Genomic DNA, 23,465 nt, shown 5'->3' on the forward strand with positions numbered 1-23,465 from the left:
TACTCACACTGTGCCTCAGAAAAGGTTCTACAGTACAACACAGACACACCACATACTCACACTGTGCCTCAGAGAAGGTTCTACAGTACAACACAGACACACCACATACTCACACTGTGCCTCAGAGAAGGTTCTACAGTACAACACACACACGCAGACAAGACACACACCTTACACACTTCCCCATGTAGTCATCAGACCAAGCGAGTCTCATGTCAGTTATCTGTGTGTGTGTGTGTGTGTGTGTGCGTGTGTGTGTGTGTGTGTGTGATGAAACATCTACTGAACTGTAAATACTTGGGACATTTGTTTGTGAAGGAGATTAAAGTGCTGAAGTATGAAGATCAGAATAGGATCAGAGAATCTCAGTTTTCATGCGGTAACCAGCGGCACGACGACCGAGCGCAGCCAATCAGGCGAAGGACGTCCTTGTTGGGTAACCGTGACAACGAGCGTGTGAGAGCGGAAACTTTTTTTTTTCTTCTTCATCTTCTGTCCTCACGGTGTTCCGTTTCTGCGCTCCGCTCCGAGGAAACACGCCGGGAAGGGTCGACAACAGGTTGAGACCCAGACACAACATGGCCGCTCCCGCGATCAACACCTCGACCTGCTCTGTCTAACAGGAGAAGTTAAAATGGCCACCGCCGCCGAAGCTAAACATTCCTGGGAGGCCTGGAGGAGCCAGGAAGCTGGCCACAGAGCCAGCTGATGATGTCACTAACACTCAGTAAAACCACTAAAGAAGAAGACAAAAGACGAGGAGGAGGAGAAGGATGGTGATGGATGGTGATGGATGTCTCTTTTGTAGAGAACCAGCCCGTCATGTTTTTGCACTGTCTATTCTGTAATGTGAACCATGAGGAAATCCTAAACTCTGGGAAATAGAAAAGCTCTAGATATTTAATGATCTTTTTGGACTTTGAAAACAGGATTTAAATCTGTGTTCTTTCGTCCACTTACATTCAGTAATGACCTGTACGTTCAGCCTGTACGTTCAGCCTGTACGTTCAGCCTGTACGCTCAGCCTGTACGCTCAGCCTGTACGTTCAGCCTGTACGTTCAGCCTGTACGCTCAGCCTGTACGTTCAGCCTGTGCGTTCAGCCTGTACATTCAGCCTGTACGTTCAGCCTGTACGTTCAGCCTGTAATGGCCTGGATTGACGCAAATAGGGCTATTTCTACAGAACAAAGTGCTTTTGTAAATATATTTTTTGAAATGTGTTTTGGGACAGATGTAGTCACGATTAGCACAGCATTTGCTGTCCATATCCAAGTGTCTTAGCTATTAAACACACACACATGCAAACACACATTTCACAATGTATTGCTAGTGACATGCTGAAGACCAAACACATGAAGGTTATTGCTGTGTCGTGGATATTAAACACACACTCACATTTACAATATAATACTAGTGAAGGTTTCTGGTCTTCAGACTGAAGCAGAGAGAGCCATCACAGGCTACTGTGTGTTCCGGTCTGTTAGCTGCTTTGTACCACCACCACGGCCATTCCACAGCTTCTTCCCTTGAGGACCAGGATTACTGTTATAACTATAAGGACTTGATGCACTTAATGAAGATCACCCAAAGAAATATGTCTTGGTTGACTGTCTGCAAAGGGACCAGTGTGGATTTTGCTTTGTGTTGATTGTGTCTGTGTTCTGTTTCTACGTTAACTGTTTGTACTTTAGCGGTTTGTATATCAATGTTGACTATTTCTGCATTCGCTTTTATTTTTTATTTGTATTACATTGAGTCTAGGTTGACCATTTTTACGTTACCTGTGTCCGTGTCACCTGTCTTCATGTTGTCTATGACCAGCATCGTTCGTCAGCGATGGGACCATTGTGTATACTGCTTTATCCGGATTTCTGTGTCTAGGTTGTATATTTCTACGTTAACTGTGTCCACGTTGTCTATGACCAGCATTGGAACTTGCGTGTCTTAATTCCCCCTCCCCTTCATGAACCCTGAAGAGAAGACAAGCTCTAACTCCCTCCACTATGATGTATAAGGGCTCATATGTTGATAGTGACTTTGGGTCTGTTTGACAGCCCTCTGAATACTGTGCTGAACTCATCCAGGTCCCTGAAACCTGTTGAAGCAAAGCCTTGTAGATGTAGATACAGCCTTTATTGTGTGTGACCTATGACCTATAGTAACCGTGGTGACTGCTAAGGAGTCGTATAGCCCTGTGTATGTTTTTACTATACTCTGCACCAATCACTGTGGACAGCTAAGATGTGTGTGTGTGTGTGTGTGTTGCCTTCAGGACTCTGGGCTAGGTTAGCCTATCGGACTCCTCTAACAAGTTTCTACTGTTCATAGAAGTACATTGAAGTAACAAACTGCATTCTTACTCTTTCAAGTGACTGTGTGTTTGGAAGACCAAGGCAGGAAGTGTGTGTGTATGCCTGTGTGTTCAATACTGTACAAGACTGTTTGGTAAAAAAGGAAGAAAAAAACCAAGTCATATTTGGCCACGGTGTGTTTGTCTCCTAACAAACTTAAACTTCTCTTAATTCCTTAATTCAGTATTGCTCTGTTTCTGTGAGTCACTGTAAATAGATACTTCAGACCAAATGGCATCACGTGTGTGCCTTGATAATGTACAGCAGAAGGTATCTCTAACTGTGGTCCAGTAACAAAACATGAACGTTGAATCTTTTAATATTTCAATATTATTCACCTGTTTTACTATGTGATGGCATCTCTCTGTGTGCATAGAACAAACATCTTTTTTTCTACTGTTTTACTCGTCTTAATTAAATGAAACATTTTGACCTTTATAGAATCTCCTTTTGCTATGCTTTTGTAGAACAGTGTGAGGGTGATGAGTTTAAACTGAAACGGAGAAATAAGGATTCTAGTATTTATTTCAGGACCCAGATGAACACACAACATAGTAGACACACAAAACAACAACAAGACTGTCGTTCAGGCATTCTGGAAAGACGCAGTCACACACAGTCAAAACATCTGGTTAATCAAGAAGTCTACAAGTGCATCACAAACACAACTTTTCTTCCAAAGCTGTTTTTATGTCCCTGTTCCAAAGGCTTGTATCTTGTAAGGCTTGTTAACAATTAGTTGTACATTTATCAAAAGCTTTACACAATGACTATGGAAGCACCACACTTCACAATTTGTAGCCGGTAAATCATGTTTGGGGTGCTCACCAGATAGAGCCGGTGTACCACGGGGGGTAAGGCTTTAACACAGGCGTTCGGGTTCGATTCAAGCCTGGGTCATTTCCTTCATGTCCTCCCCTCACTCTTCTACATTTCCTGTTTCTCTCCACTGTCACTTTCATAATAAAGCCAGGGGGAAAAACTTGAAAGAAACAGTTTTTGATCCCAAAATGGTTTCAACTCTCATGATCTAAAGTGCAGTTATCCCAGAGTCAATGACCTGAGTCGTTATGAAATCCTTTCTGTTGGTGATTGGTTTAGTCTGCCTAGTTTGTTCTCTGGGAACAAGTGAGCTTGGCTCCACTGTGCTGGACAAGAGCAATCAATCACAGACGGGGTTTAGGGGATTTGGGAGACGTTATGAGTGTGGGGGAGGGGGGCGTCTTACTTCAGAGTGCGTGATGCGAAGGCCTCTGGCCCCAGATTAAGGATCTCCACACCAGTGACAGTATTCCTTTGGAACCACTAGTCCTGTACTTAACATTTATGCAGCATGCACATTGATGTTGAACCCGGAGCATTGAGATGTTCCAGAAGATTCCAGAGGATTCCAGAGTTGATGTTCAAAAGGCTCCTGGCATCCAAGGTTCCAGAGTGTTGGCGAATTGGGAACCCCAGAACAGACACAGGTGTGCTGGAGCCAGTGGTGACTGAACTGCTCTCTCGGGTGAGCCGTCTAATCACAACACCAAACAGGACATCCCACAAAGTCTGAAGCAATACTTGGGATTTTTCACCTCCATTTTTATGGGTTCCTGTCCCTGTGGGTGGTCTAGGAAGGAGAGGAGAACACCAGATCCTGTCGTCGGACAAGGCCTGGGGTCGAAGGTGAAAGCCCGAAGGTTTCCATAGTTACGGTTACAGAGATGGAGACACAGGAAGTAATTAAACCACCAGCAGGAGCCCTCCCCTCAGCTTGGTGTCGGGTGCTGTGGAGACAAAGGGTACATGGAATCACTTTCAGGAGACGTCCTGGAACAGCTCTGGACATCAGCCGCAGGTCAGCACTCCTCACACTGTTCCAGAACCTTCTCCAGGACCAGGCTTAGGCCACAGTCACTGGCACCAGACACAGCAGTTGTCATAGCATAGTCGCTTTAATGTTAAACTGTGTAACAATCGAGTGCCCAGAACACTGAAATTACCTCAGGGAGAGAGAGAGAGAGAGAGAGAGAGAGAGAGAGAGAGAGAGAGAGAGAGAGAGAGAGAGAGAGAGAGAGAGAGAGAGAGAGGGAGAGAGGGAGAGAGGGAGAGAGGGAGAGAGGGAGAGAGGGAGAGAGGGAGAGAGGGAGAGAGGGAGAGAGGGAGACATATGGCTTTGCATGAGTCATAGACATCGGTTCTTGACAACGGTTGGGAAACTCAGGAAACAAGGATGATCTCACCAGTGTGGTAGCAACATACACTTTATATACTCGTATTTTATATATTGTATATAATAAAATATACCCTACACACATATTTAATATATTTACATATTTAGCATATCCACACTATGAATATCCACAAAACTGTTTTGATTGCACGATTCCACTCCCTGAATAGTGATAAACATTCCTTTGCGTAATACCAATCCTTTTGAATTGATTTACTACAGATACAGTATAGTTACATTTAACTTCAAAAGAGCCTTTCAAACGAAAAAAAAAAAATCCTCTTCATACTATATTTGTATAGGCACAGTAGGCTAAATGTATCCTTCCGCCAGGTTATAAACACAACCTCAATCGTACACGTCATCTTTGCAGCTCTCTGAGGACATGTTGGTTTTCCCCCATCAACCGCAAAAACAACCGCTAGCCCGTCGCCCGTCTTTTACTTCAAAGTCTGCAGCGTTTACTTGCGCGACTGAACACAGATAGCTCACACCGGGCGGACCGGGTAGGACTGGGAAAATTGGGTTGAGATGGGGTGGCTAGGCGACCTATAGCTCACTGATATAGATTTAAGATCGGGCACATGAATACAATATTATGATGTTGATCATAATAATCAATATAATCATTTTAAATAATAAGTAATAATAATAATAATATTGATTCGTATTGAGGAAATTTAGGCCTACTTTTTATTAGTCTCTATTCATCCTTCTCCAGGATGTCACATGGAGGAGATCACAGTTGAGGGTCAGTCAAACCGAGGGATTTAAACCACCGTATCTATGGGACGTCAAAACATGACCCTTCTATGGTGAACTATAAACAGAGCCTTCATAAACTATGCCAAGATTCAGTTATTTCTTCAAGGAGCTCAGTGTTTAGAGCACTTGACGGTAGATCAAGAAATCGCAGGTTAAAATCCAATTTACTATACTTAATGGCTATGGATAAAAGTAAATGAAAACATAATAATTTAATTGTTTTTTGCGTTTACCGGCTCGTTGTGAGCGGGCCCGTGCCTGACAGGGAGGGACAAGTCACAGACACCTCGTTCACGAGCTCTGGTGGTTTGTGGACGGGACGAAGGCAGCCCTTTGATGGTGGTATGATACATGACTTTAGGGAGAACGTTTGTTATTCTTGCACACTGCCAACTCGGCCTATCTCAAGTCTGCTGCAGTTGCACAGACGCGGATTTCTTTTTTAAATTAAAGGACAGCAGCTTCAAAATAGAGTTGTTGTTTTTTTTAAAGATATGAATGGCCTGTTTTTGTGCATACCAAACTGAATGTTTGGATTAATATTCCAGTTTCTGTCCAAGTGATCACCCTTTGCTCTCTCCCCCTACCCCTCTCTCTCCTCTCTCCCTCTCCCTCTCTTCCTCCCTCTCTCCCTTGCCTTCTCTGTCTCTCACTCCCCCTATTCCTCCCTCTCTCTACTCTCTCCCCCTCTTCTTCCCTTTCTCTCACTCCCTCCCTACCTCTCTATATCCCCTCCCCTTCTCTCTCTCTCTCTCTCTCTCTCTCTCTCTCAGGTCTTTGCTTTCTAGGTTTCCTCTCTCAACTGCTCCTGTTCACCAGTTCACTGAAAGGTGCAAGGGAAGAGGACACACAGAAACAGGTTTCAGATGTAAACAAGGTGATGAAGCATGATGAAGGAAAGCTGAGAGTCTGGCCAGACGTACCTGATTCAGGGCAGGAGAGGGGTCGAGAGCCTGGACTGACAGGTCGTAGAGCGGGGGTCAGTGGTCAGGGGTCAGGGTGTCCTGAGGGGAACTGGGGAAGTTGACCCGGGGTGAGGAGGTGAGCGGAGGGAAGGGGGGCGCTAGGGTAGGCAGATGTGCAAAGTCGAGGGGTGCTTTGAGTTGAAGGGTGACTAAGTAACAAGACTGGAGGCAAGTGAGACCAAGTAGCCTAGTGGCTAATAAGGAGAGCTAGTGGTTAGCAGGCATGGAGATCAAGGAGGCTAGTGGCTAATTTCTAGCAGAAATTATGACTGGTTAGCTGTTAGCAGGGGTAAAGGACTTGGGGGCTAGTGGCTATCAGACATCTGATAGCTAGCAGACTGATAGCTAGTGGCTATCAGACATGGAAACCAAAGAGGCTTGAGGCAAATGGCTACCAGATTTGGTGGACTGCTAGTAACTGGCTAGTGGCAAGGAGACATGGTCCAATGTTTGTGGCTAGTGGCTAGAGACAATAATAGTCTAGCATACTGTTTGGCCTGGATGGTTGTGCATTAGCTTGAGGCTAATAGCCCATGGCTAAACAAGGCTAATGGCTAGTGACATTTTAGACCAGGAAAGCTAGTGATCAAAAGCTAGCTGCTAACAGACATGGTAGAAATGGCGCTCCATGAATGCTAGTAGGTAATAGAAAAGGACTAGAGGACATGCTCGTCCCCAGGGATGCTAGCGGCTAGCAGACACGGAGGACCAGGCAGGCTAGTGGCTAGCGGACATCGTGGACCAGGCCCCCTCCATCCTCCAGACAGAGAAGGCATAGCTCAGTCTCTCGTGGGCCAGGTAGTTGCAGCTGGCCAGCTTGGCGTCCATCTGGTCGCTCTCCAGCACCTGGTACAAGAAGTCGATGTACCTGGAGGCCAGCTTCAGGATCTGGATCTTGCTCAGCTTGTCCGAGGGCAGCGTGGGGATGATCTTGCGCAGCGAGGCGAAGGCGTCGTTCAGGGACTGGGTCCTCTGACGTTCGCGCACGTTAGCGATGACGCGCTGGGCTTGCGGGTCCTCCAGGGTGGTTCCTCCGGGCGACAGCGCCATGGGCAGGGCCGGGGCCGGACCCAAGGACGGGGGACTCTTCTTGGGCCTCTTCGGTCCAGAGGGGACCTGGGTCTGGAGAGAGGCCCCCTTGGACTTGGGGGTCTTTGCCTTGTCGCGCGTTGCCGCGGCAATGTCCGCCTTTCTGGTGCCGGTGACTCGTTTGCGTGCGCCGGTGGCGGGAACGGGGGCGATGACGACGGAGGCTGTGGCGACGGTGGAGATGGCGGCGCCCGTTGCCACGACAACGGGGCACATGTTGGACGGTCTTTCCGGCTCCTCCTCCTCACTGGACGTGGCCCCGCCCTCCTCGGGGAAGTCGATGCTGGTTGTCTCCTCTCCCATGGTCCGCACCTCCCACACCTCACCTTCTCTCTCTCTGTCTCTCTGTCTCTCTCTCTCTGTCTGTCTCTCTCTCTCTGTCTCTCTGTCTCTCTCTCTGTCTCTCTCTCTGTCTGTCTCTCTGTCTGTCTCTCTCTCTCTCTCTCTGTCTCTCTCTATTCAATTCAATGTCTTTCTATCTCTCTGTCTCTCTGTCTGTCTTTTTCTCAGTCTCTCTTTCTGTCTCAGTCCCTATCTCTCTGAATCGATTTCTCTCTCTCTCTGCCTTGCTGTTTCTCTCTATCTCTCTCTTTCTCCTCAAGATTCTTGTCTTTCTTGGGATCTCCACTCTGCCACTCTCTTCTTCTTTCTCTCTCTCTTCTCTCTCTCTTTTTGACACTCTCTCTTCTCGTCACTCTTTCCCGGTTTCTGGCTAAGCTGACGTGGGGTGTTAGCTTAGCATAGCCTGTCCGTAAACACTCCAGGTACAGCCTGCAGAGGAAGTCAATGGGCAGATCATCTGGTTCCAGCACAGGAAATGTCGTCCATAAATGTAGTCCAGTCCATTGATATATCAGCGGGCTGGTTCGGTCTGTCTGTCTGCGTTGTGTTTCTGAGCTCCATCTATAGCTACGGTCAACCAGCGAGGCTTTTTAACAGGAGGAGGAGGATGGAACTACAGATCTCCTTCCCATCTGGTTCCCTGATTGGTCCAGATGTGGTTCTGGGGCGTGACCAGGTCAAGAATAACAGGAAGTAGTCGGAGGTGATTGGCGGAGGGTGAAATCGACGAGGCGGAGACTGGGGCATGTGGGCCGACCAATCAGATGTGTTTCTGGCGTTTTTTTATGTTTTTTTTTTAGAAGTCGTCCAAGTTTATGGGTTCCAGATTTCTTTCAAAACAAGTTGCTAACCACCCCTCCCCCCTTTCCCCACCCCTCCCTCCCTGCTTCTCTCTCCATCCCCTCTCTCTCTCTCTCCCTCTTTCTCTCTCTCTCTCTCTCTCTCTCTCTCTCTCTCTCTCTCTCTCTCTCTCTCTCTCTCTCCATCCCTTCATCCCTACTCCCTCTCTCCCTCTTTCTCTCTCTCTCTCTCTCTCTCTCTCCATCCCTTCATCCCTACTCCCTCTCTCCCTCTTTCTCTCTCTCTCTCTCTCTCTCTCTCTCTCTCTCGCCATCCCTTCATCCCTACTCCCTCCCTCTCTCTCTGTCTCTCTCTCTCTCCATCCTTCCCTCCCTACGTCTCCACAACTCAACACTATCATCAATTTCCCCCCTTTGGATTTGGAAAAAAACAAGGGGAACAGTTGAGAAGAAGAAAAAAGGGTTTAAAGAAAAGAAGCTTTAAAATGTATTTTTTGGGGGTCTGTGATTTAGACAGCACCTTCCCCCCCCCGATCACCCCCCCCCCCCTCCACCCTTCACTGCTTTACCGTCCAATAGGACGACACTCAGAACCACGGCAGCCCTACCCTAAGAGTAGTGTCCTAGAATGTTCTAATCACATTTAGTAATCAGAACCGTAGACGTCACATTCTTCTGATCTTTCACCGTCCATACTTATAAGGACCCATTTGCAATCAGCAGAAACCACGCTTCGCTGAGCTGTTGTTTTTTGAGTGTGTGCTGTTTTTTTTTTCTCACCAGATCAGTATATCTGCTTCAGAGCAGCCGCAGAAAAAAGCTGTATGTTCAGAGCGGTTTAGTTTTACTGGGCTGGCCTTGGCTCTGCGCTGTGACTGGTCGACGGGAGCTTCAAGGGAAACTGGCATTCCTGAGGACGGCAATGAAGTCTAATAGCAGCATTAGCTCAGCGAGGAGAAGAGAGTAGGAAGGAGGACCAGAACCCAGGCAGATCCCTCAGGGCTGGCGTTTCATCCTGGGTGCCAGGATCAGAACATACTGTAGGTCATAGAACATAGAACATAGGTCATAGAACAGGGAACATGGGTCATAGGTCATAGAACAGGGAACATGAACACAAAACAGAGAAGACATAGAAGAATAAAAAATTGTTAATAGAATGTAGGTCATAGAACATAAGTCACGGAACATAGAACATAGAAGATGAAGAAGGAACAGAGAACATCTGGAACGCCCACAGCGCAGGTCTTCCAACATGGTCGACGTTCCCGCTCAGCGAAGTGTTTAACTTCTGAGAGCTGACACGCTGGCAGACTGGATCCCACACAGGAAAACAGGATACTTAAATATATACTTAAATTATAACTAATTTAAATGTATTAAATGAGAGCTTGATGCATTTTCATTACATTGATCTTTTTCTACACAATTGTAATTGTCCTTACTGATATTTAACTTTAATATGATGAAGGCCTATGTAAGCATGTTTGCACTTGAACTTTGCAAGCATACTTTAAGTATAATCTTTTTTCTCTTGGGACGATTGTTCTACAGCGGTATTTGGTTAGGCTGCCCTGTGTGAAGCACAATCCACTCTCAGCATCTGACTTGGTTTAAGGCAGTTTTAGTGGGAAATTCTATTGTGTCCCAACTGCCAGTTTTGAACTTGAAGAACGTTCTAGAACATCTGTTGCATCATAATGGCCTGTTGGTTCTGAATCTGGCACATGCTCGTCAGAAGTTGTTGACTTGTTTACCATTCTTTAATCCTTCCTCTAATTATTGGTTCGTAAATGGGCACTTCATGAAGACTCAGTTAGTACAGCTTGTCTAAGATGATGACAGAGCCTTTTCAGCCAGGGCACGCACCCTCACACACACACACACACACACCCTCACACACCACACGCACTTGTTCCCAGTAACATCTGCCCTGCTCAGGACAACATAGTTAGCAGTTATAGTTTGTTGTTCCGTCTTAGCAACAAGACGGTAGAAAGTGGATACGTTATTATCAGTAGAGATGCAGGGAATTTTGACCACTTGTCAATATATAAAACTAGTTTACTGATACTCCTGTGGACATATATATATACTACTGTATATATATATATGATATAATATATCCAATAGAAAGAGGTTTTCAGCAGGTTAGACCTGTTTGTATGCAGGCACCTGGAACAATGGGCTGTGATGTCATAGAGGTCATTGATGCCATTGTGAGCAGCGGACCATTCTGGAACAGCGAGGATTCCTTTCAAATGGAGACATTTAAACAAAATCAGTGTGTGTTTGTATCATCTCGGCCTAGGCCCCTAGGGGTACACACACACACACCCACACACACGCATACACCCACACACACACCCACCAACACACACACACACACACCTGAAACTGATCAAACTATTTATACTTTATCTACAATTCCATTGCAAGTCCCACTTAGCTGTAAATAAATACCTTAGAAGCAAACTGAAAGAAGGGAACATGGATATCAGAGTTGATATAAACACATATATACACAGACTGCAGGGGGGGAGGGGGGACTGGAGGGGGGGGGGGGCACACAATGCCCGGTGTTGTACGGAGAAAAGCCCCCGGTGGTGGGCGGAGCCTGGAAACAGGAAGTGAAGCGAGCGCTCAGTCTTGAGCTGCATGCTCAAACGAGAGCTTAGCCTAAATATTTCCACAGAGAGAGACGGGAGAATGTTATCACACGTGGAGGTTATATACACACACACACACACACACACAGATGTTTGCAGACACCAGTGCACGCGTCAGACAGACTACATGACCTTTCACATCGCCAAATCACATGCATGGAAAGTGAAACACACAACACAGATTCATAAACACGTGCACACACACACACGCGCACGCGCGCACACACACACAAACCACACATGGATTTCTACAGACACACATACAAACCACACATGGAAATACGCACCCACATACACACACACAAACACATGGATTTATACACACACAAACATACACACAAAAAAAACATGGAAATACAGACAGACTCACACACACACACTAGGCTTGGCAATGTCTCGCGTGCCACTGTGCCATTGTCTGTCTAACATGGAGGAATGCCTGACAGGAAAAACAGGACACAGGCTCAAAGGGAAAAAAGGATTGAAAAGGAAGAGACAGGGAGAGGGAGAGAGAGAGGAGAGATAGAGTAAGACAGAAAGAGACAGAGAGAGAAAAAGAGAGAAACAGTGAAAGAGAGAAAGACAGACAGAGAGAGAGAGAGAGAAAAAGAGAGAGAGAGAGCAAAAGAGAGAGAGAGAGAAAGAAAGAAAGAGAGAGAGAGAGCCTTTCCATTCCAACCAGGTCCAGATGGATGGATGGTCGTGGATCTCTTTGATCTCCTCCACCAGACCCTGATTGATGTTGCGCATTTCATTTCCTCGTCAATGACATGACATATTGTTACTCTTTCACTCTCATTCTATCTCTCCCCCCACCATCTCTCTCTCGTTCTCTCACTCTTTCTCTCTCTCTCATTCTCTCACTCTTTCTCTCTCTTTCTTTATTTCACTCTTTCTCTATCTCTTTCTCTCTCTCTTTCTCTCTCTTTCTCTCTCGTTCTCTCCCCCCCCCTCTCTCTCTCTCTCTCTCTCGCTCTTCTTCTGCTGTCCCTCAACAGTCAGGACACATAATAAAAAGATGAATGAAAATTCATTCGTACATTTGCAACAAAACTAAGACTGTAGAAACCAGAAATGTTGGAGTGGAAACCTGGAACAAACAGATTTGACTTGGAGTCCTCCCGCTTAGAACTGACTGCAGATCAAGAGGACGCAGGTTCGAATATCCCCTGTATTGAATAATGCTTTGAATAAAAAGTGTTTGCTGGATGAAAAAACTAACAGAAAAGTAGTCTGACACACAGCTATACTCAGCTCCAGTTCACCCAGCTAGACTCCGTTTGTGTCTAAGTGTGACAGCAAGCCAGGCAGAGCTGTCCACAGAGAAGAATCGAGATTAACGTTTTTGTTTGTCACTGACTGTTGGCTCATCAGGAAGGGAAGACAAACAGAGACAGAGACAGAAAGAGATATAGAGAGACAAAGAGAGCGAGAGAGAGAGAGGGAGAGAGGGAGAGAGAGAGAGATAATGAGATGCAGAGAGAAGACGTGTGAGACTCCTACAGAACTTCCGCACACGAGACCAAACAGTCAGCATAGACACTTCTGCACTGTTTATTAGTTGTGTCGTACAGACACACAAATACACACTCAAACAAGCAACACGTATATACACACACACATCTAGCCACTATTGTACTGTTTGTTTGTTGTGTATGTGTTTACACACACAAACACACGGATATAAACACACACACAGACAATGTTTTTAAACATTTATACACACACATAATGCAGCATGAGGTTGTTGATGCTTGTGTTCCCTGCCCCAAAACACGCACACCAACACACACACACCAACACACACCTTTGTTGATGCTTGGGTTCTGATCTGGTACATCAGCTATGAACCCTCCGCCTGCCCCCCCAACACACACACACTTACACCAACACACACACCAACACACACAGTTGCCATGGTACTCTGCCGCATCTGGGCTCCATTTCCTCAGGAGAAGAAACACTTCCTGTGTGTGTGCGCGTGTGCGCGTGTGTGGGGGAGGCATGGTTAATGTTTGGGTATTTCAGATTAGGCTCAACCCACGAGTTTATATGTGTGTGAGGTGCACACAAAACTAGATTTAATGGTGTGATATAATAATGTTAATTATTTGGCTGAAAGCATATGTCTGTATACAGTTTGTCTGAGTATGCATGTATATGTGTGTGTGTGTGTGTATGTGTGTGTGTGTGTGTGTAAGGAAGGGGCATAGCTAATGTTTGGGTATTTCAGAGCTGGGTGGGGGTCAGGGGTGAAAGGTCAGGGTTCAGGGTTAAAGGGCTATCCTGCGGTAAACACGCTCACAGTCACTTCAGCAGTAGCAAGACCTCTATTTCCTGTTCTAGACAAACACGGTCTCTGAAAGGAACAGAAGAAGAAGCTAACCTAGACTGCTATGTCAACACAGGACATTGAGGACAGCAAGCTCACTAACTGGAATTTAACTATTTTATTCTGATATACGCCCGTGTGTTGATTAAAAATAATCTAAAATTGTAATACTAGTTTAAAAATAACCGAGCTAATTTAGGGTTCTAGAATCCAGAAGCTCTTCATCTGCCTCCCCCCAACCCTCTCTTCTCCTCCCCTCCCCTTTTCACCTTATCCTCCCCCTCTCCTCACCCTCCATCTACCCTTCCCTTCTTCTCTCCTCCCCCCAACCCTCTCTTCTCCTCCCCTTTTCACCTTATCCTCCCCCTCCATCTACCCTTCCCTTCTTCTCTCCTCCCCCCAACCCTCTCTTCTCCTCCCCTTTTCACCTTATCCTCCCCCTCTCCTCACCCTCCATCTACCCTTCCCTTCTTCTCTCCTCCCCCCAACCCTCTCTTCTCCTCCCCTCCCCTTTTCACCTTATCCTCCCCCTCTCCTCACCCTCCATCTACCCTTCCCTTCTTCTCTCCTCCCCCCAACCCTCTCTTCTCCTCCCCTCCCCTTTTCACCTTATCCTCCCCCTCTCCTCACCCTCCATCTACCCTTCCCTTCTTCTCTCCTCCCCCCAACCCTCTCTTCACCCCCTCCCCCCCCCCTCCCCCCCCCCTCTCCTTCCCCTCACACATCCCACTCAACCTCAAACCTGGCACGATGCCGTTCTGGAGGGTTTCAATCGGATGCTAATCTAGAGCACCTGATTCCTGATTCCAATAATCAACTGGTTAATTAGCTGAATCTGATTAGTTACAATGCACCACAGGAGGATCACTCTACAGGAACAGTGTGTTTTTGTGCATGCGTGTATATGTTTTGCTTTTCTCCATTTTACCTGAAGAAAAAACTTCAGAAGTCGGAAGACAACATTTCACATCGTTATAGTCTGAGCTGAATTTTTTTTTTTAATTGAATAGTGGCGCCATCCAGTGGCGCATGAATGAACTGCTCTGACAACCTCAATTTAACGAGGCAGGTGTCCTACAAGGTTTCGAATACCAAAACTGCAGTCCTTTATGAAAGTCACCAAAATCAAGCTGTGTGTCTATAAAATGAAATAAAACAAGAATATAGAAATGTAACGGTTGGACAAATATATCCATTATCAAAATTCAGATAAATATGACCACTTTTGTTAAAGCACCGAATAATATACATCAAATATAAGAGATTAAATCAAATCCAACTCCTGTTCATTTATGACACCTAAGTAAACCACAACATCCATCAATCTTTCCGCCACCTTTTGAACACGATCCATTTCAATTGGATATCATCATTGTATCCACCAATGGTATTGGAGTATACTGACCCATTCACTCTGTATTGTGGAGATTTCATCTGTCAAATAGCTAGCTAGCTGTCACTTGAAGGTAATAAGCGGCTTGTTATCGGTCGGTAGTTACGCCTGTTACATACAGAACAGTATTTCGGTTTCCGTTAACCAACACTGAGATGGGATCTGGTGAAAGCTCCACCAGAAAAGTGTCTTTCGGCGTTGATGATGACGACAGGGTCAAAATTGTTCGTGGAGTGAAGGTACTGTAACGTTGCATCGGCTAGCCAGAAAGTCCAGCAGAATGTCCTTATGCTAGCACGCTAGCTAACTTAGCTACTGAAACTAACTGCGTATACAATGTTTTTAACATCACTATTTGTCAAATGGTAGCAACATATACAGGACCCTTGCTAACGGCATCCGGCATGAACCCTGGAGGATGCAAAGGGGGATGCGGGGATGTACCAGTACAGACCACACAGTCATGTTACTACTATAGCTACGACCTCTGTGTGTGCGAGTCACCTCATATGAACTGGGCGAGGCGGTGAACTGGGGTGAAGAAATTTGAGCCCTCGCTATTAGCGGCGCGTTATGCGGTGGCGAAAAGCCACCAGCGCCGAAGAGTGTTTCATTTTCAATCTAATTTCGTGGCCTTTATAGCTAGCTACTTGGCTAAATAGCGGGCTAGCTGACTTAGTAAGCCGCTTGAGAGGACGCAACCCTCTACTCAGAGTAGCCTAAATGAACTGCAATAGTTGCTGAATATGCGTCTATTGCCAAATCAAACCAGTTCGCACAGTCAATCATTAGCCAACAAACAGTAAGTTAAAAAGGTCGATGGTTTAAATCAATCCTCTGCATTCATGCCCGTCAGTATTCAGTGACATATTGAGTGCTGTGTGTGAGGTGAGCTGTCAACCGAGAGAACCTCGTGTGTCTCCCGGTGGTGCCAGGTATGTGGTCTTGGCATCGGTAACCGGCTGAGCTGCAGTCGGTATACAGATACGTCTGCCCCGGGGCAGAGGAATCGGGAACGACACCCTAAACTACTCTTTCTATATAGTAGCAGATTAAGTGTCATGTACTACTACTACTACTTCGTAATTAAAAAATAGATTTATGTGATACCTATTGTTAAAAAAGAAAAAGTAATTATTTTACATTTGTTTTTGACAAACCGAGACCCAAGTATGTTGTGTGCATAAGGTGTAGATTTATACAAACTAGGTTTGACTTAATACATTTCTTTCACGCGAACCTCCTCCCCACCATCACTCTCCTCTCTCCTTCTTTCCCTATGTCTCTCTCTCTCTCTCTCTCTCTCTCTCTCTCTCTCTCTCTCTCTCTCTCTCTCTCTCTCTCTCTCTCTCTCTCTCTCTCTCTCCTCCCCCCCCCTCCCTCCTGTTGTCATGTCCAGCTCTCAGAAGACGTTCTCCAGAGGATGAAAGGCGACCTGGCACCGGAGCCCACTGCACAGCCGTGTCCCCCCAGCCCCCAGAGAGAAGCAGGTAACACACACACACACAGCTTACACTACACACAGCTTACACTACACACACACACACACACACACACACACACACACAGCTTACACTACACACACACACACACACACACACACACACACACACAGCTTACACTACACACACACACACACACACACACACAGCTTACACTACACACACACACACACACACACACACCTTACACTACACTACACACACACACACACACACACACACACACACACACACACACACACACACACACACACACACACACAGCTTACACTACACACACACACACAGCTTACACTACACCCACACACCTTACACTACACACACACAACTTACACTACACACAGCTTACACTACACACTCACACACACCTTACACTACACTCACACAACCACACACCCACACCTTACACAACACACACAGCTTACACTACACACACACACACACACTTTACACTACACACACACACACACCTTACACTACACACACACAGCTTACACTATACACACACCCACACACACACACATCTTATACTATACACACACACACATCTTATTCTATATACACACACACACACCACAAACCTTACGCATGTGTGCTTGTTGGAGAGACATGGTTCATCACCCTGGCGTAACCAAGACCTAACCAAGGCTTCTGTTTTCCCTCCTGCAGCCACTCCCCCTCCTCCTCCCTCCCCCCGCCCACAGCCCCGCCCACAGCCCCGCCCACAGCCCCGCCCACAGACACCAGCCCCCACCACCAACACTACAGTTGACGACAAGAAGAGGTGAGTAGTTTAGGTGTGTGTGTAAATGCGTGGGTGTATTCTCGTGTGTGTTTTTACGTGTGTGTGTTCTCATGTGTGTTTGTGCATTCACACGTGTGTGTATTCACTTGTGTGTGTATTTGTGTGTGTGTGTGTTCTCGTGTGTGTGTATTTACATGTGTGTGTGTGTGTGTGTGTGTGTGTGTGTGTGTGTGTGCAGGTATGAGCTCCAGCAGGCTGTAGTGAAGGAGGAGATGAGCAGGATGGCTAAGAAAGAGAGGGAGGTGGCGAGGGCGGAGATGAGCAAGGTTCTGCAGAGAGAGAGACTCACCGCACGCCAGGACAACGACAAGGCCCAGATAGTGGTAGGTCTGTCTGTCTGCCTCTCTGTCTGTCTGCCTCTGTCTGCCTCTCTGTCTGTCTGCCTCTCTGTCTGTCTGCCTCTCTGTCTGTCTGCCTCTCTGTCTGTCTGCCTCTCTGTCTGTCTGCCTCTCTGCCTCTCTGTCTGTCTGTGTGTCTGTCTGCCTCTCTGTCTGTCTGCCTCTCTGTCTGTCTGCCTCTCTGTCCGGCTATCTGTCTGTCTCTGTCTGTCTGTCTGAATGCCTGTCTGTCTGTCACTCACTCACATGCACACACACTATCACTCCCTCAGTCAGTCTCTCTCCCTCTCTGACTGTTGCAGTCCTCTGTAATGTCCACCTGTGTCCTGTAGAGGGCGCTGTAACACAGGACATCTGGGTTTAGAAGGTCCACAGTTATGAGCTGTGAGTGTTCCTCTACACGCACACACACACACACACACACACACACTTTCATACACAGACACCCACACACACTCTCACACACTTAATTAGGCATTCATAGAGATGCAGGCTGTTCCATCCATCCTGTTCTTGTGTTTTTTTTCAATGATTAGTTGATTCATTCATCCTTTATCTGGTTAATTGGTTAGTTCCCTTTGGGGCTAATAAGGATTTAGCCAGGTTAAGAAATTGCAAGTTGAACACTTAGCACAACTCGGATTGCTTCTTAGAATCCCGTCAATATTTTCCACCCAAGACACACACACACACACCCCTTGTCTCAGAGCAGCCGGAGGGCTGTGTTATCGCAGGTGTGTGAGGGAGAGAGAGAGAGTCCTGGGGCCTCAGATAGAGGAGACCGTGTTTTACACCCCCCCCCCCGGTCAGGACATGTAGCAGGGTCTTATCTGTCCAGCGCCATGCGCAGGACACTAATAGAAATCCACTGGAGAGGAGGCGTGAGCAGAAGGACCAATGAGAGGACAGGGGACAGGACTGATGTGGAGGGGGAGGTCATTACAGGTCCGACACACACATTCACACACGTGAGCGCGCACACACACACATGCGCGCACACATACGCATGCACATTCAGAAGTGTGCACACACATTCACACACGTGAGCGCGCACACACACACATGCGCGCACACATACGCATGCACATTCAGAAGTGTGCACACACATTCACACACGTGAGCGCGCACACACACACATGCGCGCACACATACGCATGCACATTCAGAAGTGTGCACACACATTCACATTTACACACACTTGTTAACTTGTATCATACACACACACCATCTTAACCGAGACCTTCTCCCACCCCCCTTTTTTATACTTAATTAGAACACTTACAACTGTGATTGTAACCGTGACAACCCTCTACATGTCTGACATAGTCACAGTAGTCATAGTAAATCATGGACTGGCCTTATCTTGGTTGGTTGTGTGTGTGTGTGGGGTGTGTGTGTGTGTGTGTGTGGGGGGGGTGATCAGAGACAGGAAGTGACCTGGGAATCTTCCTGTTCTCTGTGGGGGGAGGTGGGGTCAGACTGAGGATCTGAAAGCTTTCTTATTCTCCCTCCTTTTCTCTCTCCTTTCTCCCCCCCTCTCTTTCTCCATCTGGCTCTGTCTGTCTCTTTCCCTCCTCCTTCCCTCCTCTCTCCCCTCCCCTTTCCTCCTCTCTCCCCTCCCCTCTCCTCTCCTCCTCTCATCTCCCCTCCTGTCCTCTCCTCCCCTCTCCTCCTCTCTCCCCTCCCCTCTCCTCCTCTCTACCCTCTCCTCCTCTCTCTCCTCCTCTCCTCCTCTCTCCCCTCCTGTCCTCCCCTCCTGTCCTCTCCTCCCTCCTCTCCCCTCCTCTCTCCCCTCTCCTCCTCTCCTCTCCTCTCCCCTCCTCTCTCCCCTCCCCTCCTCTCTCCCCTCCCCTCTACTCCTCTCCTCTCCCCTCCTGTCCTCCTCTCTCCCCTCTCCTCCTCTCCTCTCCTCTCCTCTCCCCTCCTCTCTCCCCTCCCCTCCTCTCTCCTCTCCTCTCCTCTCTCCTCCTCTCCTCCTCCCCTCTCCTCCTCTCCTCTCCTCCTCTCCTCTCCTCCTCTTCTCCTCTCCTCTCCTCTCCCCCTCCTCTCCTCCTCCTCCTCCTCTCCTCTCCGCTCCGCTCCGCTCCTCCCCTCCCCTCTCCTCCTCTCCTCTCCCCTCCTGTCCTCCTCTCTCCCGTCCCCTCTCCTCCTCTCCTCTCCCCTCCTCTCTCCCCTCCCCTCCCCTCCTCTCTCCTCTCCCCTCCCCTCCTCTCCTCCCCTCCTCTCCTCTCCCTTCCTCTCTCCTCCTCCTCTCTCCTCCTCCCCTCCCCTCCTCTCCTCTCCTCTCCTCCTCCCCTCTCCTCCTCTCCTGCCCTCCTCTCCCCTCCTCTCCTCTCCTCCTCTCCTCCTCCTCTCTCTTCCTCTCCTCCTCTCCTCTCCCCTCCTCTCCCCTCCTCTCCTCTCCTTTCCCCTCCTCTCCTCCTCCTCTCTCCTCCTCTCCTCCTCTCTCCTCCTCTCCTCCTCTCTCCCCTCATGTCCTCCCCTCCTCTCCTCTCCTCCTCCCCTCCTCTCCTCTCATCCCCTCCTCTCCTCTCATCCCCCCCTCTCCTCTCCTCTCTCTATCAGTCCTCCTGCCTGGTCATCTCAGTGCTTTCTGAAGCCTCATTGTTCACGGCAAATCTTCTGGAGATTAATTTCAGAGCGAGAAGAGAGAGAGAGAGAGAGAGAGAGAGAGGGAGAGAAGAGAAAGGGAGAATGAAGGAAGAGAGAGAAATAGCGAGAGGAGAGGGAGAGGAGAAAAGAGAGAGAAGGGTGGAAGATGAAAAGAGGGTCTGAAGGGATTTTGTCTTTCTGAACGTATTAATGCCCTTTCACAGTCTGTCGGTGGAAAATAGGTGATAAGTCACATTAGCATACATTCTCCCCTCCTCCCTCCATCCCTCTACGCCTCCCTCCATCTCACTCTCTACAATTAAAGAGCGGGTCCATTAGCGCCTCCCCTCTGTGTGTGTGTGTGTGTGCGTGTATAGGGGTAGGTCCGTTTGTGCGTGTGTACCAGGGATGGAAATTAGCACCCGCCACCAGCCAAATGCGGGTGATTTTGTGTTGTGGCGGGTAAACTCGCTTCACCTACCGGCCACCGTGGCGGGTAAATAAAAATAGCATACTGTTTCACCCGGACACTTTAGAGGCGGCGCACCTTCAAAAATGCGTTACATCGCAGGCGTTAAGAGGTCCGCTGAGAAAACATCTCAGGAGGAGCCAGTGGACAAAGAGGCGAAAGTCAAAAAAACATTTTTTTAAAGAACGATGGAGAAAAGCAGACAATGGGGAGTCCCGCGATTCATAGTTTTCACGTGACGTCACGTTCCAAGGGACACGCCCCCCTAGAGGGCAAAAAAGACTTTCCGCTGCCCGCCACCCATTATAAAGTCATACATTTACGTTGAGTCTGCTGCTTTTGTTTAGGTATAATGCCGGATAGTTGTTGTGCTATCGGATGCACTAATTGCAGAGGAGACAAGCCTGGGCTGGGTTTCTACAGAATTCCGTCCGATAAAGAAAATATAGAGAGGAGAAGATTGTGGATTTGTGGCATTAAACAACACTACCTCTGTCTCCGGTGAGGGCATACAATGGCAGCCGTCCAAATATACACGTATTTGCAGCGAACACTTCATCAAAGCTAAGCACAAGTAAAGTTAAACGCAATTATATTAATGATTGTATTTTTAGACATAAAACACATCTTTATGTAATCGGTTTGAGATAGTTTGTTGTGTTTCGAGGCGACCAACTGCATTGGTCGTAGTGAGATAAAGTTAGCTAGTTAGCTAAATAGTTGGGTTGTTGTGTTAGACGCCAACACTTGCAGTTTGTGTCCATATTTTTACTTTTCTTTAGCTGAGAGGTGATCCAAAGAAACGTGGGAAGGTAAATTTGCGGGCTTTTGCTGCGTCTCAATGGTGTGAGCTGCTATCGCCAGCAGCTTTCTGCCCTCCAGGTCACAGAGCATGTCACGTGACTGAAAACTATGAATTGGTTAGTTTACGACGAGACAAATCTGATAATGTACTGCTCTGTATGTCGTCAACACGCTTCAGAAGATGCCAAAACTAATAGTTTCATTCATCACTCATTTAATGAAATGTATATCAGTTCGTGGTTTGTGTATGTATAAGAGAGAAAGAGAAAGTGTCAGTGTTTCATTGAGACTTGAGATTAAATAAACTGCTTAAGTATTGTAGATCTTGTAGTATTAATTTTCACATGCAGTTACACATTGTCGGTTAAAAACAAGAAAGTGGCTGGTAAAAACATTGAGTGGCTGGTAGATTTTGAAATCCACCAGCCACAGTGGCCGGTGGACAAAAAATTTAATTTCCATCCCTGGTGTGTACTGTATGTGTAGGGTTAGGTTTGTGTAGGTATGTTTGTGCGTGTGTACTGTATGTGTAGGGTTAGGTGTGTGTAGGTATGTTTGTGCGTGTGTACTGTATGTGTAGGGTTAGGTGTGTGTAGGTATGTTTGTGTGTAGCCTTCCAGGCTGCCTTTGATAAGGCTGGACACACACACACACACACACCACCCTCACAGACACACAGCGCAGCTTGGCCAAGACCCTGTGTACTTTTATCTACCTGTGAGAGCACTCAAATGTTCTCTCTATCAAGGTTATCAGCTGCTGCCTCTCCTCTCTGATCGGGAGGCTGCAGTTCCCCAGAAAGACACTAGAGGCTGCTCTCTCTCTGCGCTCCCTGCTCTCTCTCTCTGCTCCCTGCTCTCTCTCTCTGTGCTCCCTGATCTCTCTCTGCGCTCCCTGCTCTCTCTCTCTGCTCCCTGCTCTCTCTCTCCGCTCCCTGCTCTCTCTCTCTCCCTGCTCTCTCTCTGCGCTCCCTGCTCTCTCTCTCTGTGCTCCCTGCTCTCTCTCTCTGTGCTCCTGCTCTCTCTCTCTGTGCTCCCTGCTCTCTCTCTCTGCTCCCTGCTCTCTCTCTGCGCTCCCTGCTCTCTCTCTCTGTGCTCCCTGCTCTCTCTCTCTGTGCTCCCTGCTCTCTCTCTGCGCTCCCTGCTCTCTCTCTGTGCTCCCTGCTCTCTCTCTCTGCTCCCTGCTGTCTCTCTCTGCTCCCTGCTCTCTCTCTCTCTGCTCCTGCTCTCTCTCTGTGCTCCCTGCTCTCTCTCTGCGCTCCCTGCTCTCTCTCTCTGCTCCCTGCTCTCTCTCTCTGTGCTCCCTGCTCTCTCTCTGTGCTCCCTGCTCTCTCTCTGCTCCCTGCTCTCTCTCTCTGCTCCCTGCTCTCTCTCTGTGCTCCCTGCTCTCTCTCTGTGCTCCCTGCTCTCTCTCTGCTCCCTGCTCTCTCTCTCTGCTCCCTGCTCTCTCTCTGTGCTCCCTGCTCTCTCTCTCTGCTCCCTGCTCTCTCTCTGTGCTCCCTGCTCTCTCTCTGCGCTCCCTGCTCTCTCTCTCTGCTCCCTGCTCTCTCTCTGTGCTCCCTGCTCTCTCTCTGCGCTCCCTGCTCTCTCTCTGCTCCCTGCTCTCTCTCTGTGCTCCCTGCTCTCTCTCTGTGCTCCCTGCTCTCTCTCTGTGCTCCCTGCTCTCTCTCTGTGCTCCCTGCTCTCTCTCTCTGCTCCCTGCTCTCTCTCTCTCTGCTCCCTGCTCTCTCTCTGTGCTCCCTGCTCTCTCTCTGCTCCCTGCTCTCTCTCTGTGCTCCCTGCTCTCTCTCTCTCTGCTCCCTGCTCTCTCTCTGTGCTCCCTGCTCTCTCTCTGTGCTCCCTGCTCTCTCTCTCTGCTCCCTGCTCTCTCTCTCTGCTCCCTGCTCTCTCTCTCTGTGCTCCCTGCTCTCTCTCTCTGCTCCCTGCTCTCTCTCTCTGCTCCCTGCTCTCTCTCTGTGCTCCTGCTCTCTCTCTGCTCCCTGCTCTCTCTCTGTGCTCCCTGCTCTCTCTCTCTGCTCCCTGCTCTCTCTCTCT

At 48.0% G+C, this 23,465-nt stretch overlaps 2 protein-coding genes across 4 annotated transcripts in view; one reads left to right on the forward strand and one right to left on the reverse strand.

The window, feature by feature from the left end:
• Positions 1-2,857: 2,857 nt before the first annotated feature.
• Positions 2,858-8,304, reverse strand: LOC134016871 (twist-related protein-like). Its single transcript, XM_062456130.1, has 2 exons — positions 6,256-8,304; positions 2,858-4,121 (listed from the first exon to the last, which is right to left on the reverse strand). The coding sequence occupies exon 1, from the start codon at positions 7,687-7,689 to the stop codon at positions 7,015-7,017; it is 675 nt and encodes a 224-aa protein (XP_062312114.1). The 5' UTR covers positions 7,690-8,304; the 3' UTR covers positions 2,858-4,121; positions 6,256-7,014.
• Positions 8,305-14,940: 6,636 nt separating this feature from the next.
• Positions 14,941-23,465, forward strand: part of chchd6a (coiled-coil-helix-coiled-coil-helix domain containing 6a) — a 36,024-nt gene continuing 27,499 nt past the window's right edge. The window contains exons 1-4 of one of the 3 annotated variants that reach the window (XM_062456127.1): positions 14,941-15,161; positions 16,322-16,412; positions 17,094-17,208; positions 17,408-17,576. In XM_062456127.1, the coding sequence (XP_062312111.1) occupies positions 15,078-15,161; positions 16,322-16,412; positions 17,094-17,208; positions 17,408-17,576 (459 nt within the window). In that variant the 5' untranslated portion in view covers positions 14,941-15,077. Of the gene's footprint in view, positions 15,162-15,318; positions 15,459-16,321; positions 16,413-17,093; positions 17,209-17,407; positions 17,577-23,465 lie in introns of those variants that run through there. The other 2 variants (XM_062456128.1, XM_062456129.1) reach the window with 2 other exon arrangements.

This window comes from Osmerus eperlanus, unplaced genomic scaffold (assembly GCF_963692335.1).
Source record: "Osmerus eperlanus unplaced genomic scaffold, fOsmEpe2.1 SCAFFOLD_134, whole genome shotgun sequence".
NCBI classification, from domain to species: Eukaryota; Metazoa; Chordata; class Actinopteri; order Osmeriformes; family Osmeridae; genus Osmerus; species Osmerus eperlanus.

Bases quoted from the DNA above. Each gene is read 5' to 3' on its own strand.
- LOC134016871 (XM_062456130.1), bottom strand. From the start codon at position 7,689: ATGGGAGAGGAGACAACCAGCATCGACTTCCCCGAGGAGGGCGGGGCC.